The following is a 16,789-nucleotide window of genomic DNA, read 5'->3' on the forward strand; positions in this document are numbered from 1 at the left end:
CAACACTGTATTGCCTCCGAAACGGAGAGAACGGCGAGAGAAGGCAAAATCGGAAAATAATCTAACCGACGAGGGGTCAGCCAGAAGGCCGCGGCGGCTGCCGCATCTCCGCTCTACGTAACCTCTGAGACTTCTTGCCCGTTGCGAATCTCGGAGGCTTTGCAAATCTTGTACAGCTGCTAATGTTGTGCGGAGATGGCACAGCAAGCGCCAAAACACAGCGAATCAAGTACGTCGCAGCTGCGCTTGCAATCAAGAACCAACGAATCAGGACGTTCGCCACCTTCACATGTTCAGCGTCTTTGTCTCGGCAGTTTTCATCGGTTGTGCACCTTTGTTTTCAGCTTAGAAGGTATCAGCCGTCGCGATTCACTGTGATAGTGTTAAGCCTCGGCTAACGTTCATTTCGGTGGACATCGGTGGTGTGGCACAGTCGGACCCAGAGCTTCGACTTGAAGATGGCGTGTGCCTGCGGCACAGGCCATCACTTTCTGACACGCCAAATTACTGACATGCCCTACTGCTTCCAAATCGCAGTGTACTGTTGCTCTCCTTCACTTTCGTTAGTTCGAACTTTCGTTAATTCGAACTGAAGCGGCTTCCCCTTGCGGTTCGAATTAACGAGCTTTTACTGTACTCATGTCCCTATGCCTACGTACTCATGTCCACAGTGTGACGTCAATCATCAAGACACATTCTTCGAGAATTATTCAAGGCAACATCTGTTATTTGCATGATCTGTTGCTTGAATTGATGAAGTGAAGTTTAGAGAATAAATAAAACACACAAACAGAATGTCTGCGTGTTTTTTGTTTTACTTCGCACCGAAGCAAGAGAGATGTACTTTCACTTCGTCTGCTTGCTCCCGGAACGTTCGTGCAGTCACGTGTGCAGGTACCAAAACTATGTCGTTTTTTAACATGTTCCAGCGCGTGATCATGTTCCATGATCCGCTTCTGTCTGCCTCGGTATTCTTGTAGCACTGAATTATACCGATAGTCATGTTTCCTTGTGCCCAGCAGGCACAATTGTACGCCAAGTGAAATGACACAATCACAACAGCTCACGCGCGACGGCGTCAGCGGAAGTGTGCAGCACCAAAAAAAAAAAACAAGGAGAAAAAAAAAGTGAAGGCGGGGCCCGTGACGTATGTGTCATGCGATCCTTGAGGTCCGGCATGGGCGAACACAGGGAAGGAATTTCACTTGCGAAGACTAGACGGGGCAAGTGGAGAGTGTCTCGCTTTGCAGTGGAGCCCGTTTGCTGAAATCATGGGTTCGCGGCATTGAAATATTTATATCTCGGCTATTAATGAGCCGATTTGAAAAATTTTTGCGGCAGAACACTCCCTAGAGGACACGTAATAACTTCGAGCGTATAACCAAAATTTGCTATGGGGCCTGGTGAGGTGCCCTTTAACATTCACTTCAGGAAGCACCAAGCCTCTATCAAGAATTCAACCGACTCAAACTTGGCCGTGCATCTTAGAATTAGCCTTTGCAAACCTTTGTTTATAAAAACTGAGATGCTGTATAAAAATGTAAACCAAATCAACTACAAGATTGTAGAAACTTACTTTACACATGTTAACTCAGGTGCATGTATCAGTCAGGCTTCTATTTCTCTGCATCATAAAGAAACCAAGTTTTTGAATGGCAAGATAGGCCGACACCCTTTCACCACTTGTATGCATTATATGATCCCATTTTGTGTATATTTAATCATTTTTTTTGAAAAAATGAACCAGTTATCTGTCCACGCTCGTATCGTCTACTTCCATTTTCCTTCCATCCAGTTTGCGCTGCCCTCCCTAGGAACATGTTAAGTTACAAACTCGCCCAGCTTGCTGTGTTAATTCTATTACATATTTAGAACAACATGTGGAGTCAACTTGGAGCATTATAGACAGAAAAATTACGATTTTGCAAAAATTTAATGCCAAACATGCCACATCCCTGATGCGTTTTGGTGGTTGTGGGATGTACCTTCCATTGGGGCATTCCTTCAGAGGCCAAAATGCCAGCAATGTCTGAGGGCTTATGTGCTTCACATCGTGCAACACAGACAGATAAGCAGTCAATGACTTGATAAGGAGTGATGAGGGGTTATATGGGTTTCATCACAGTTGATAATGGTTCAACGTGGATCGATACGGTGCTAAAGAGGAATAAGGGCTTATAATGGTCAAAGCAATTCTGACAAGATTAGTAACTACCGTTAAGGGTCAGATCAAATCCGTTAAGGTTGTTAAGGACCAATAAGAGTTCGTGAGGGTCGGATTATGTCCGATAATGTTGATAAAGACAGATAACGGTTGATAAGGCTCGGATTGAGTCTGATAAGGTTGATAACCGATAAGGGTTGGTACTGGTCGAATCTAGTCCTATAAGATTGGTAACAAACGATAAGGGTTGATAAGGGTTTATACTGGTCAGACAAAGTTTCATAACACTGATACTGACACCGGGTTGTGCGGAGATGAGCAAGTGGCACAATACTTATGCATACATAGACAACTTCCAGAGGAATTTCTGCGTGAATTTCTTTTTCTGCATCTTGTTTAATTCAACCCGCCGGATAAGTAGATCAATTTCACCGTTCCCGTCAGGGTCGAATTAACAGAAGTCGACTGTATTTCTATTCCCCACTTGCTATGTTTCTGGGGCAATGTCATTCATCAAGCTGATTGTGCTTTTTGGCTGCATTCCCCTACATTTGGTGTCGAAAATAGAGATTTGATTTGATTTGATTAGGTGTTGCAATGAAAACAATAAGAGAGAAACTGCCTTGTTGGACAGTTATTGCATACCCTAGCCAGAAGGAACAGGAACAGACCGGGGCCGCCAAGGCTGGCCGCTGCATGATGGAGCTGCCTTTGCCACTGCAGTTGGACAGGCGAGAGCCGATGTGCGGCCTTGGACTGAGGAATTCCACTTCGCTTGCGCTTCCTGCCAAACAATACGGATGATAATTATAATAACCAACTTAGTGGCTACATACAAGCAATAAAGTTTATTTCATTGCTAGTCAAATTTCCTCTGACATCTGCTACTTTCACCGACAACTATAGATGTTCCTGCCTGTAACAAATAAACAGCAATAGCGTAAGCATTGGCAAGATCCTGGGATCAGCCGCTTCTAACATTTTCCCAATGAAGCAAGAGTGATGTCAACAGTTGAGTTATAAGAATCCCGACAAAATACATTGAAGTTAAGGTGTCCTCAAGATCCAACATCTATGTGCAGTACTGCATATATCCATATATAGCTCTCCTCACTATAGCCCGCAATTTTACTGATATGCACCCTTTCACCTCTAAAATTGCACAGTGGTTAACACTGAACGTGAATTTTGCAGCGCAATAGGTATAACTTCCACACTCTTGAAAACTACATTTATGAGGAATCGCACCAGCTTCAGATGCGCTGCCATGGCTGACATTTAGGGAGAGATGAACTTGTGCTAACACTTACCCCCATATTCATAAATGCAACTTAAGTCAAAGCCCACGCTTGATTTGATTTAGATGACGCCTGGCGTTAACATGCCCAAAGACGCTCACTGCGTTTCCTTCGGCACGTTCACAATAGGCATCACTTAGGTCCTGTCAAGCATGGGCTTCAACTTAAGTTGCGTTTCTGAATACGGGGGGTAAAGGGGAACCCCCTGCTCTGGCTGCCATGACAGTCTCGGTCACAGAAACATGCCTACACACTGTCTCATGGCAAAAGGAAGTACCCTGTACATCTATGCAGCATTTCTCCTAAACACATGCTCTTAATTAAAGACTGACCAAACACAATATCCCCTAGCAACAGTAATTCAACAAGAACCAGCACATTTTGCATGAAACAGCCAATAATGTGAGCTTCCAAGAAAGCACTTGTCGGTCACTTACATACTATCCTATTGACCTAGTTTAATTCATCGTAAGCAGCTCATGCAACAAAAGTCACAATGTACCATTGGAACAAGGTGCTCACTACTGGTTTACACTTACTTGGATGCTGCCAGGAATGATGAAAAGGCCTGTGAGCTGTGCGGATAACTGACAAAGGAGTCACTCCTTTGAGGTGAAAACCATGCCATGATCTCATCCTAATAAACAGAGGAAAAAAAGTAGGCACTTCCTGTCAATAATTTCAAGGCAAATAGAAGCCAGACGAAAAAAAATAATAGCGATTGAGCAATAAGCAAGCTACATGCAGAAGAATTGCAGGACAAGAAATGACTACAGTTTTTTTACTGTAGTACAGTTTACTGTACTACAGTAAGTTTTACTACAGGAGTTTTACTGTAGCCAGTTTACTGGCTACAGTTTTTTTACTGTAGACAGACAGCATAACAGCATTCACAGCAATTCACAGCGATTCAACAGCGATGCATACACGGCGCCTACGGAAGACAGGTGTCAATATCTGATCTTCTCAGCCGCTCGTTTCCCACCTTGAAATATCGTCAAAAAATGCACTGTTTGAATATGTTATATGCAACCGTTAATAATCATACCAAAATAGAATTCCATACTTACATGCAGTACAACAGAACATGACAGACTTGGCATAAACATGATAAAACAATTATAATGCCTCAGTGAAGAACCAACGCATACAAGCAGTCCTTCTTTTCAAGAATGATGTGGCCACCTTATCATCCTTATCATCATCCGATGCATTTTTTCCACAATCACTTGTAGCCAATATGTTTTTTGTGCTTGGCTTTTCACTGGTATGTTTTGATGCTTTATTTTTGGGTATGAATGTAGCGCGTTTGCGTCATGTTTTGTTTGTTCTTAATTTGCTTCACAGTAACTTTACTGTGTGCCTATGTTGTTCCCTGTTATAGTTGTTACTGTTGTTGTTTTCTTGATGGACCATTAACGTGTAAACATCATGTACCCACTCTTGCCTTGGCTACCAAAAGGCGGCCAGCAGTATTGAATAAAATAAAATAAAATAAATACTTCTCCCATACCAGAAGATGCATCCCAACAGAGCTTGAAAAGCCATGTGCAAAGACTTCCTTTCCGAGAAGCAACCTAAACTTAGCCAAAGTCAGTGGCTATAATATCTGTTACGACCGATAGGACACACCACTTACAAATCACAACCAAATTCTACAACCTTATTTTGTAAGAAGGGCCAAAAGAAAGCCACATAAGTCCATGGTCACAAACCTCCAGTGCAGCCAGCACTTCACGAAACTGGCTGGGCCCTGGCCACTCCTTCTTGAGGAAACCCTTGCGCACCAGTCTGGGGCTGATGTCGATTCTAGCCGACTCTTCATCTTCGCTCAGGATGCAGGAGGTGGGCACAACAGCATCAGCGCCTCTTGAGTAGAGAGCTAGGCACTCAGCTGATCCAAGGCAAGAGCCTGCAGCAACAACGCACAAATTCCAGTGGAGTTCTTCAAAAAAGTGCCACCACACATAAAAAAGGGCAGGGACAATGAAGAGAACTGCTATTGTCAGACCTTGATTACAACGAATGCGGACGTAATGAGGTAATGAGAGCAGCATTCCGGGCAAGTTGGTAATCCATTGCTTAAAAGTTATTGCGCGACGTAAAAACGACACGGACGTGTTGCGCTTGGTGTGTCGTCTTCTTTCACGTCCGTGTCGTTTTTTACGTCGCGCAATAACTTTTAAGTAATGAGGTAACTGTAAAATTTTGTTGATCATTATTTTAATTACCATTCTACTGATATGATGAGAATGAAAGTGATAGATAAGAGACAATATCAGTTAGAACCAAGCGATCATTTGTTCACTCGCAGCACAAAGTATGCACTCTGGTAGTAAAGCTGCCAAACAGTCAGAGAGAGTAACTTGAAATGGTACGTTTTGGACATGCGTGCACACTTTGGCCAATGGCTTGGCTTGGCTGGCCTGAACCCAGCAAGCCAATGCATCAATGCCGTGCGAATGTCACAACCACACATTTATGTACTAATCATGATGCAACGTGCATTGGTAACACAACGTTGTTTACATACTGCATATTGGTTTGGTAAGCCACGAACAAACCACCAAATTGACAGAGCTTTCGCTTGCCTGTTGGGAACATTACATATGTGTTTCTTTCACACAGACCTGTCATGAATTAATTTTAGAGCGCAGCTCTTACATGCCCATTCTTGCGGCAAGTGTTGGCATCCCTCGTAACGAGCACAGCAAAGGATGAAATAGCAAACGCAGAGTGCAGTGGAGGAAAGCAAAGGAGAAGGGTATAGTGAAAGCACGGGAAGAAAAACGCAGTACCGCATAAGACTGTCTCTGCAGCGGTGATGGCTACGAGATGGCGCCAGAGTAGCGTGCACTGTCTGTTCACCAATGACACCACCAATAACTTATATGGAAACAAAGCCCTGCATGAGAGGAGGTCTGTCTGCGGTGGCTGCTGTGAATGGCGCCCATTGGTCACCCACGCGCTGCCTCTTGCAATCTTCAGATTAGTGAGTCAGTCACGCCACAATTCGCTTTGTTTACAATGTGCCACACAAGACAGATTTTCCGTGCCAGTCGATATATTGCGAAATGAAAGCACGTATAGAGCCATACTCAAGTTGCACATTAGGGAGTATCGTAATTGTCAGTGTTATTTTGTTTGTTTGTTTGTTGCTTATATCAGCACTTATGATTGTAATAGAGACTATATACAGTAAAAGCTCGTTAATTCGAACCGCAAGGGGAAGCCGCTTCAGTTCGAATTAACGAAAGTGAAGGAGAGCAACAGTACACTGCGATTTGGAAGCAGTAGGGCATGTCAGAAATTTGGCGTGTCAGAAAGTGATGGCGTGTGCCGCGGGCATACGCCATCTTGAAGTCGAAGCTCTGGGTCCGACTGTGCCACACTACCGATGTCCACCGAAACGAACGTTAGCCGAGGCTTAACACCATCACAATGAATCGCGACGGCCGATACCTCCTAAGCTGAAAACAAAAGTGCACGACCGATGAAGACTGCCGAGACAAAGACGCTGAACATGTGAAGGGGGCGAAGGCCCTGATTCGTTGGTTCTTGATTGCAAGCGCAGCTGCGACGTACTTGGTTCGCTGTGTTTTGGTGCTTGCCGTGCCATCTTCGCACAGCATTAGCAGCTGTACAAGATTTGCAAAGCCTCCGAGATTCGCAACAGGCAAGAAGTCTCGGAGGTTACGTAGAACGGAGAGGCAGCAGCCGCCGCTGCCTTCTGGCTGAACCCGCGTCGGTTAGATTTCTTTCCGATTTTGCCTTCTCTTGCCGTTCTCTCCGTTTCGGAGGCAATACAGTCTTGTGTGTAGGCAGTAGGCGCGTTTCTCTGGTCGTGTGCCAGGCGAGCGTAGTTCGAATTATCCGTGAGGGAACCTTCTCGCATTCGAATTAACGGACTTTTTTATACATAGACTTCTGTGGAGCTTGGCCGGACCAAATCGCACAGTTCGAATTATCCATAAATTCGAATTATTGAAGTTCGAATTAACGAGCTTTCACTGTATAAGGAAGGTATTTTCATGTCAGTGCCTCATAATTATATAATGGTTTTGGCGCATGAAACCTCCGAATTTATATTAATTTTCATATCAGATGCGATGAGATTCAACTATAACAGGCTAGGCAGGTATGTTCTCCTTATATCTCTGTTTGTTTGAGAAAAAAAGACGGGTCATTACCAGATAACTAAAACCAAACATCCTTCTTTGAATTTCACACCCAAACCACGGTGCCAATGATGTCAGTCAGTGTAGGGCCGTGGATGTCGATATACAGTCTACACTCATTAGAACGGACTCGCATACAAGAGACTTTCGGATATAACAAACCATATTTCATCCTTAGTTTGTTCTATCTATTTTATTAATGCAACAAAGTTTGCTTTTAACGGACCATGTTACAATACATTACCTGCTACAATGGATGAAATTAGCGGTACTTTATTTTAAATCGAGCACATAAAACGGACTTTTGCTGTGCCGACACAGGCTGGCTACTGACTTGCGAGGGTCAGCCGACGATAGCAGCTGAATATCTTGCGCGCAACGGAGGGAGGAAAGCGGGGCGAAAGCAGCCGTCTTTTGTGCACGAGGTGCGGGGGGGAGACAAGGAAAAGAGAAGGGGGGTTCTACTCTGGTAGCTGCTGTTAATGGTGCGGTCGCGTGGGCACCGTACCTTGAAAGCGATCTGCAATGTGGACAAAGTGCACACAGTGCTGGTAGCTTCGTATGCACTGTGCTTTCGAGATTTAGTTAGTGTTGAAGCGAGAGACAGCATGAAGGTCAATTCACTCACTGCTGCTGCCGCGCTTATCTTGCTTAATTTGATGTCACAATCGATGTTTCGCCTTTCAGACGAAACTTTTTGTTTGCTTTTTTTTCTTTGTTTTTTTACTTCAGTCGTTTGTCACTTACTCTTTACAGTAAAGTTGTTAGACATCGCGATGAAAGTTTCAGAAGTGAAGCGCCCTGTATATTACAGACTTTGGATAAACTGGACGTTTTTTGTCAGATTATCAGGGTCTGTAATAACCAGAGTCGACTATATATATATGTATTTTAGGCTCCCCTGTGCAGGAAAAGTCTACATAACCTTCCAAGCTGGTTTCTTCTCAATTTTGAATGCAGCACAACAGATACTGATAAACAAATGACTAGCAAGTAGATGGCACGGCAGCAATTTTGACACTGTGGGGAGCTAATGCAGAAATTTCAAAGTAGCGTTGCTCCCAGTCTTTCACTTTCCCATCACTTCAGGGCACGCACTTCTACTGTCAGTGAAAGTGAGCCTATTTAGTAATTTATAAACACAATCTAACTATCTAACTATGCTAAAGGAGTAATGACACATATCTTCAATGTTGCAAAAACTGCTACACACTTCTAACACGTAAAGGGATGTCACTTAAATCATCCTCAACAAACCACATATGTGCGCACTGGGACACTCTGGTGCAAGGAAGAAACCATGGATCAGGGCACACCGGTGCCCACCAGTGCAGTTTGCTGAGGATGCTATTAGCAAGCAGGAAAGTTGTGGAACACTTACTGTATTTGCCCAATTGGAACATGCCCCCAAATGCCACAGGTTTAAATAAATGTGCACCCAAATGTAATCTGCCCCCAAGTTACAGAAGAAGAATATGAACCACGCCCCCACCCCTCCTTTTTGCAATTAGAAAAACACGAGACATGCAGAATTTACCTTCACGAAGGGAATTTTTTTTATATAAGCTTTCATAATAAAAGCAGCACATATGGTGCACCACTTTGCAAGAAAAACAAAAAGACAGAAGATCCTACATAAGTACAGTAGCCAACAGATTTTTCTCACACAGAAGGGACCATGAAATTTTCCCAATTATGAAGCAACCGGAAAAAAACTAATTTCAATGAGAAAGAAGAAGAAGAAGAAGAAACTTTAATAAAGAATAGTCCGGCAGTTCTTGCTGTGGTGGCCTCAGGTGACGGCTCGAAGTCCTTGGACTCGAGCGGCATCTTCGGCGTGCCGGACAGCCCAGAGCTGGTCTGCCAGCGCTGAACTTCTGATAGCCGCCTCCCAGCGGCGGCGACGCCTACGGACAAGGTCCCCGGCGGCTCCCGCATCCAGGGCAGCGTCGGGAAGAAGCGAGCTCGAGCCTTCTCCTACCCTGGCAACGGCCGCGATTATGGACACGTCGCCAGCGGAGCTGGTTTGATTACCGTTGTTGCCGGCACACTCCCAGAGCATGTGTCGCAGCGTTGCTCTCTGTCCGCATGTTTTACACGCGTCTGTTGAATATAAACGCAGATAGCAGTGGTGTAAGATAGCAGGGCTAGGGTAGGTGTGGGTCTGGAGCAAGCGTAACGTTGAGGCCTCGTTCCTGTTCAATTTATCGTGCAGTGGCGGGAATGTGCGTCTTTCGAGTCTGTAGTGTTGGGTGAGGTCTCTGAACGTGGTCAATGAGAAAAAAAAAAATTTAATGTACGACTAGGCAACCAAACATAGGGCTTCATGCCCTGTCGATGATATCTTCACATCAGCAACACGAAGAGAAGCCTGCAAAGCTTTCACATCTACTCTGCCACTGCGACTGGTACTGTCACTCACAGTGGGACGATATCACGAAGAGTGCAGGCAGAGAGGAGCAAACTGCCTCTCGCTTTAACGCATTTTTGACATTCGAAATTACATACCTCCAGTGCTAAACGCATGGGAAGACAGCACACAAGAAGCCACAGCTTCTTCAACTCGCCTAGGCTTTGCACCCACTGCAGGCTGCCTTCAACATCAGGTCTCCGGACTGTGTATGCAATCAGCTGCTTGTGCTCACGTGCCTCGCCCCCTTCCCGCCTTACCATGCATTTGAATCAAGCTACAGTGCACTCACCCACCCATCCATTCGCGTGAGATGACGGTTTGCATCAAACCACCATTCTTTTCGGGTCACCCTCGCATCCACAACATGCGAGGTGCCGCACGCGAGGCAACACGCAAGGTGCTACAGTGTCGTATCCCACACAGACCTTTAGGAACAGGGCGCAAGAGTGTCTTGCTGCTATGCTTGAGCAACCGGTCTCTGTCATGTGGCACAATACAAAAGGCGCATCAGCCAACAGCCCCTTGTAATTCAACCATCTGACCACCTGTGACCGCAGCAGCTTCCATTTATTGCCTCAGTATTCTCCTTTGCCGCAGCAACTGAATTTTTTTATACTAAATCATGTATAAACACATTTTGTTATATTTAAAAAAAAACGTTAGAAATACATAGCATACTATGGACAAGCAGTTATAAGTTAGGCACTTTATTATATCGAGAATTTTGTTATATTGCAGTTCATTATATGAAGCTTAACTGTATGTGCTGCCTGAAAGAATAAACATTTAGTTGTTAGTGTCATTGTCTGTCCCTGTCTTACATCCTTTTCCTTTGCGCTGTTTCTGCTTAAGTCACCAACCAACCAGCCCAAACACGTAGGTTTCTGCTATTGTAAATTTATTAGGGCACTCTGGCACTTACCAGCATTTTGTCTGTTTAGCGGGTTTGGATCTTATTTTAATACAAAATATGGCAAGTCGAAAATGTCATGACAGCATTTGTTTTATCTTTCCTTTGAAGCTAGGCCAGTAAGAGGCAAGAGCAACACACCTCGGAAGAGGAGCAGGTTTCCAAGGCTCCACGACACACCACCACCGACCAGAGCCACCGACGTGCCGGTGCCTGCACTCTGGCCAATCAGAAGCATTGGTCCTGGCTGGTGCAAGCAACTGTCACCGCCCTGTCCTTCCAGAGGCAGGTGCCAAGAACGACTGTGACGACCGTCGACCGTTAATGTCACCTGCACCAAATTTAAAGCACAATAGTGACAATATGACGAAGCATATCGGAAATAGCCAGTATAGGCCTAGACACTTCAGTAGTGATGCAACTAGCAGCACATGAACACCGGGTGACCATTCTTTTTCTGCAGGTCAGGCAAAGGTGAGCTTCAGTTTTATGCGTACAAACTACTGTTTGCAAAATGCTGAATGATTTTTTTTGTGTGTGTGTGTGCCATAATCATGATTTTGTTATGAGGCACACTGTATTAGGGGACTCCTGGATAAACTTTGCCTACCTGGGCTTCTTCAATGTGCACCTAAAGTTAAGCCCACAAGTGCTTCTGCATTTTGCCTTCATCAAAATGCAGCTGTCATGGCTGGGATACAACCCATGACCTCGAGAGCTCAGCACCCCAATGCCATAGCCACTGGGCTATCACAGCGGGTAAGCAGCGGAGACGAAGCTGATAACAGCAGCTCTTGGTAGCATCCTGTAATGTTGTGTCCATTGCAGAACTATTACAGCAATCAACAACCAAGTTATACGGTGTCATGAGAAGGACACTGAAGTCTCTGTAACGAAATCACGTTACAAGTAATCCTGCAATTTCATGCGAGTATAAAGGAGCCCAAGGCAGCAGAAGAGTTAGTCACCACATACACAATCAGAACAGGCAGTGTCACATGAAATTGTCACCTTTTGACTACAGACTCTTACAATGCATTGAAGTACTAACCAAAGCATAACAGCCTGTTTCACTGGTGCTTTGCGACATGTGTTCGTGGTAGGTGAGAGCCAAGTGGTGCCAACCATGGCCTGCCAGCACCCTCTCAAAGCTGCACTGGGATGCGGCATTGCAGGCGGCACTCTCTGCCACACTGGTGCCATCCTGCGTCAGCCACAAAGACACTGTGCCCTTCTCCACGTCCTCAGCCCATAGCTCACACAGGAACGGGCCGCAGCCCATGGACACCAGGTGCAGTCGGGAGCTGCCTTCGTGGCCTGACAAAGAAAAGGCAATGCCGTTAGTGACCTGTGTCATCTAGTCACCAGCCACATTAGGTTTCACTGCCAGAACATGTCCGTCCTCTTATAACATTCTCACATTGTCAGTGTGTCACGTCAGCTGCATCTAACCTGTACCGGCAAATTTGCTCATCTCATCACAATAACCACCCACAAATTGCTTCCTTCGCTATTTAATTTGCCATCTTTGCTATCTAATTAATTCAAGAGGCTGTTAGTCATCTGTCTTACATGCAGAAAGTCCTCCCAAAGTTCCAGGCAAGGTATTGGTCACTCACGGGCCATCAGATCTATTTTTTAATGCATCAGGTTCTACCACTCAAAGCTGCACCTGTGATCATCCTTTAGGAAGCTCGTTGTGCTATGCTATCTTAGATACTGGCATCGTTGCTAGAATCGAAGCATTAAGAACATATGTAGCCACTACCTTATTACAATTCAGCAAGGGCATGAGATCTTGAATTTATCTGTTCCCACAAGAAGTTCAGCATAACTAAAGAGCACAGAATCTATTCAATTTAAACAATATGACATTTGAAATGTTCACCTAATCAGAGAATTCAGCTAACCAGAGTTCCCTTTAAAGAGAACCTGCTGCTGAGTATGTCATCTTTTTTTTAAGCAATGCCAGCAGACTGCTGTTTCTCATACCCCAGTGTCTACCAAATTCCCTAGAGTCAGATGGAAGGAGGGATAGATGGTCATATTTTGCAAACTGCCTTAGAGGTCCAGCAATAGCTATGCTCACTTGTAATGTAAACTGTGCACTTATATCAAAGACTCCAAATGCTGACCGATGACCGAGCTCCAGCGTAGGGCAAGCCAGAAGGCCAGCGAGAAGCCTTCTCGACGAGGACACCAGCCGCCATGATCTTCCAGCGGCAACACCAACACAGCCTGGTTAGATGCCCCTCCATGAGGAAGATCGGACAACTGCCTGCCTCTTTCTTCTTCATTCTGCAGATGCAAAGGGGATGAGAAATTCCTTCTGCAAAGTGAAAAAGCTAGAAACACAAAATGCGAGCTGAGCTGTCGGGCACCTGCTGTGGTGTGGGCAAGAGCGTGACCTCATCGTCATCTGCTGCCAGTGGTGGGAACTGCAGCCAGCACTGTGGTCCACGGTCTCCACAGCTGGCAAGGGCCAGAAGGCCTTTCAGTATGGGGCCCTGGATGGTAGCACATAGAATGATCATCTGTTATTTGGACAACTTCCGAATGTTACAAGCAGCTGTTTACAGGCGTATAGACTCAAAAGGTTTCTAAGCTACTACATGCACTGCTCAACATGTCATCAGGCCACACACTGGAGCCCGATATGTTTCCAAACATCCTGAGACTTACAGGGACAGTGCTCCAGACTTCCCTAAGCTTAAGCATGCCAGGCATTTTATAGGATACCTAAAACAGTGCCCAAAAGCAGACCCTGTCACTCACAAAGTGGTTTCAAAGCTTTTGAGGAAGACTGTATGCTCCGGCAGGCAAAAGCACTACATTCACTGGTCCGTCGAATGCAACAGCTACCATGGTGAAAGGCAATTTGGAGCAGAGGAGTTGCAAATGCACAGATTTGGGAGCTAATGGAATCCAAAAGACGCTGCCCACAAAACCTTTGGGTTCTCTAGAACGTTCTTTAGGAGTCCTCTACATTTTTCAAGACCGCTCCCACAAAGGAATGGACACTCACAAAAGCTGATTGAGTTCCTTTGAGCAGACCCATGTAAGCCACGAGGTCCTGGGCACTGAGGCTGCGCCGACAGAAGAGCACCAACAGGGACACCAGGCTCTCCTGCAGCTCTGCACATGACATAGTTCTGGTCAGCATTATTACTGAGTAACACACAGTTAACTGTACAAGGGTAATTCATCATCATCATCATCAGCAGCAGCAGCAGCAGCAGCTTTTAACAGTGGCCTGAAAATATATATGAAATATATGCCTGAAAATTTCCCACTTCACCAGACTACCTAGTTCTCTACCATCTTTGACTGCACTTCCCTCCCCTTGGCACCCATTCTGTAAGTCCGAATGGTCCTCTGGTTAACTGCCTTATGCATTACATGGCCTGCACAGCTTCATTTATTTCTCTTAATGTCAACTAATATATTGAACACCCCTGTTTGCTCTCTGTCCTGTCCCTCAGTATGCCTTAACAAGGGAAACAGGCTCAAACATAACAAAAAACACACGATGTCTATGGTGGATCCCCGGGTATTTCCGGCCCCCCTCCCCTTTTAAGCATGCATTGTTACATTACTTGGCCTTGGTATTTGGCACATCCCTTGGCCTTGGTGTGAGAAAAATTGCACGCTGACAAAATGAACGCCCAGTGAACATCCCTTGACGTTTGTTGGATCTGCCCCTGCACAGTGTGCTCCTTTGAGGCAATGGCATTTTCTGCATTCAACGTTTGCATTTAGGAACAAAGAATGAACCCCTTAACTGCCGGTGACCAGAGAACTCGCCATCACAATGAGCATCCTCTGGTGCCAATGACGAGTTAACTAGTCGTGAACTATCCACAATTTTTGCACATGTGTATAGCATGTTCAGTTTCTTGTAACTTTGACAAATAAATAGTACACAATGACTCTCGCTATGTTTCTTTTTTTTTTTTCGAGCAATACTAGTAAAAATGCAATAGGCATTCCTGGTATCATACTTCTTTCAAAAAAAAAAAAATGGGCAAGGATATGCAGGTTTAAACAAAATTACAGACTTCTAAATTTTTTTTTAAATTTATCATGGCATTAAAGGTTTAATGAGATGAGGAAAGCGTGAATAAAAAAATTGGCGGCACATCCATGTTTCAGAGATGATTGGCTAACTTTAATGTGGTTACCGATCTATGTTATGATGGAGACGTAATTGCTGACGATATTGTCACGTGGTAGTGACGTTAAAGAACACAGTAGCAATACTGTGAAAGACAAAACTAACTTTTATTAGGCGAACCTGTGCCCACAAAAACAGGCTACACTTAAAGTGGCAAACACAGTCGGCAAACACGATAGCGGCAAACACAGTCGGCGATTAGCGAAAATCTGATCAGCAGGTCAAGCGCGATGGCTTTTATACATCAGTGGTCGAATGTTCCAGAGTAATCGCTGGGACCCGCGCGTCTTCCAGAAAGTTCTACACTATTCGCGTCGCGCATACATGCAGTCAGATTACACAACGTTCGGTGACAGACTGCGAATGGAACCATCGATGACATTTCAGAAACTTCCAATACGTGCGGGCGCATCCTGCACTCTGCGATAACCTTTGTTGGGCGGTGAAACATGGTCGCCCGATAAAGATAAACAAGTACACGTGTCAATATGTTTTATATGATGATTATTCTGAAAAACAGCACACACCCAGTGACACATATTCAGTGACACAAGCTAATCTGACGGTTTCTTTTGAGTGTGGTTCCCTCAGCGCATCAGCCTGATGCTTTAGCCATTTGACCATGTTCTAGCCAGTGACCCAAGTTGAAGTGAAAGAGGTTAGGTGCATACATAGGAACACACATATGTGCATACAGACTGCATTCTAGGGGAAGTTCGCAGAGAATGCTATGCATTAAAAGAACCCCTAGGTCTCAGCACGTGCCAGTGTTTCCAGAAACAATCATACATAACAGATAGCTCACAATTATTTGCACTCGAGGACTATCTTGAGCCATATTCAATCTCCACAATCATCTGAAGCGCTGAAGCCTCAGTGCTTCTATTACTTCACATATACCAAGCCCCAACAATTACATCAAGTGAGCATATTTAAGACATTCGTTAAGCTCCTAGCCAGTAAATATTCTAGGCACAAACCCACACAAGTCACACCCACTTTAGACAGGAGCATTCCTCCCAGCTTCCCAGTTTGCCACCGTTTAACTTTTGTGCTCATTTGTTGCAGTCTTTTTCTACCTAGAAAATTCCAGCTAAGCCAATTATGTGGATTTATAAGTTTCTTAGTGTTTACATGTGGCCATAATGCCTGTTACACATGAAGGTTCTTTTCCATTTTTGTCACCAGTACTACTTGAAGAAATGGCAGCGACAAGCTTCTTCATAGGTACTGTGCCTCATACACCTCCAATGTTTACAATATGCATTTCATGTTGCAACAAAATAACAATATGCAATAAAATGCTACCTAGGGTATGATGCTCCGCCAGGTGAGGCTGGTCAGGCAGGTGCAGAAGGCAGCCAAGGCCATGGCAGAGCTTCCCCACAGCGCCCTAGAGAAAACACCCATTAACAATGCAAAAGAACTGAAACTTTGTCCACATTCTTATGCACTCATCATGAAAACAAAGCGTGAGAATCTGCACAGGATGAATGAAGTAATGACTGAACTAAGCGCTGTGTCCTGTTCTGTGTCATTCTTGTCCAGCATAGGTTTATATGCTACCCTTCAAACAGAAAAAATTGCTTTTGAAGCTGAATCAAATATAAACTGAAGATTGACAGCACTGACTCAAATACAAACAATGACGA

The 16,789-nt window shown here is 44.7% G+C and overlaps 1 protein-coding gene across 2 annotated transcripts in view; it reads right to left on the minus strand.

The window, feature by feature from the left end:
- The window catches only part of mv (lysosomal-trafficking regulator mauve), a 107,480-nt gene that overhangs the window by 68,698 nt on the left and 21,993 nt on the right, over positions 1–16,789 (minus strand). For both annotated transcript variants that reach the window (XM_070527738.1, XM_070527739.1), the window contains 9 exons: positions 16,446–16,530; positions 13,989–14,098; positions 13,345–13,470; positions 13,099–13,261; positions 12,015–12,280; positions 11,105–11,294; positions 5,178–5,374; positions 4,002–4,099; positions 2,810–2,948 (listed from right to left, as the gene is read on the minus strand). In XM_070527738.1, coding sequence (XP_070383839.1) covers positions 2,810–2,948; positions 4,002–4,099; positions 5,178–5,374; positions 11,105–11,294; positions 12,015–12,280; positions 13,099–13,261; positions 13,345–13,470; positions 13,989–14,098; positions 16,446–16,530 — 1,374 coding nt within the window. The remainder of the gene's footprint in view (positions 1–2,809; positions 2,949–4,001; positions 4,100–5,177; positions 5,375–11,104; positions 11,295–12,014; positions 12,281–13,098; positions 13,262–13,344; positions 13,471–13,988; positions 14,099–16,445; positions 16,531–16,789) is intronic.

This window comes from Dermacentor albipictus, chromosome 10, assembly GCF_038994185.2.
Source record: "Dermacentor albipictus isolate Rhodes 1998 colony chromosome 10, USDA_Dalb.pri_finalv2, whole genome shotgun sequence".
NCBI lineage: Eukaryota > Metazoa > Arthropoda > Arachnida > Ixodida > Ixodidae > Dermacentor > Dermacentor albipictus.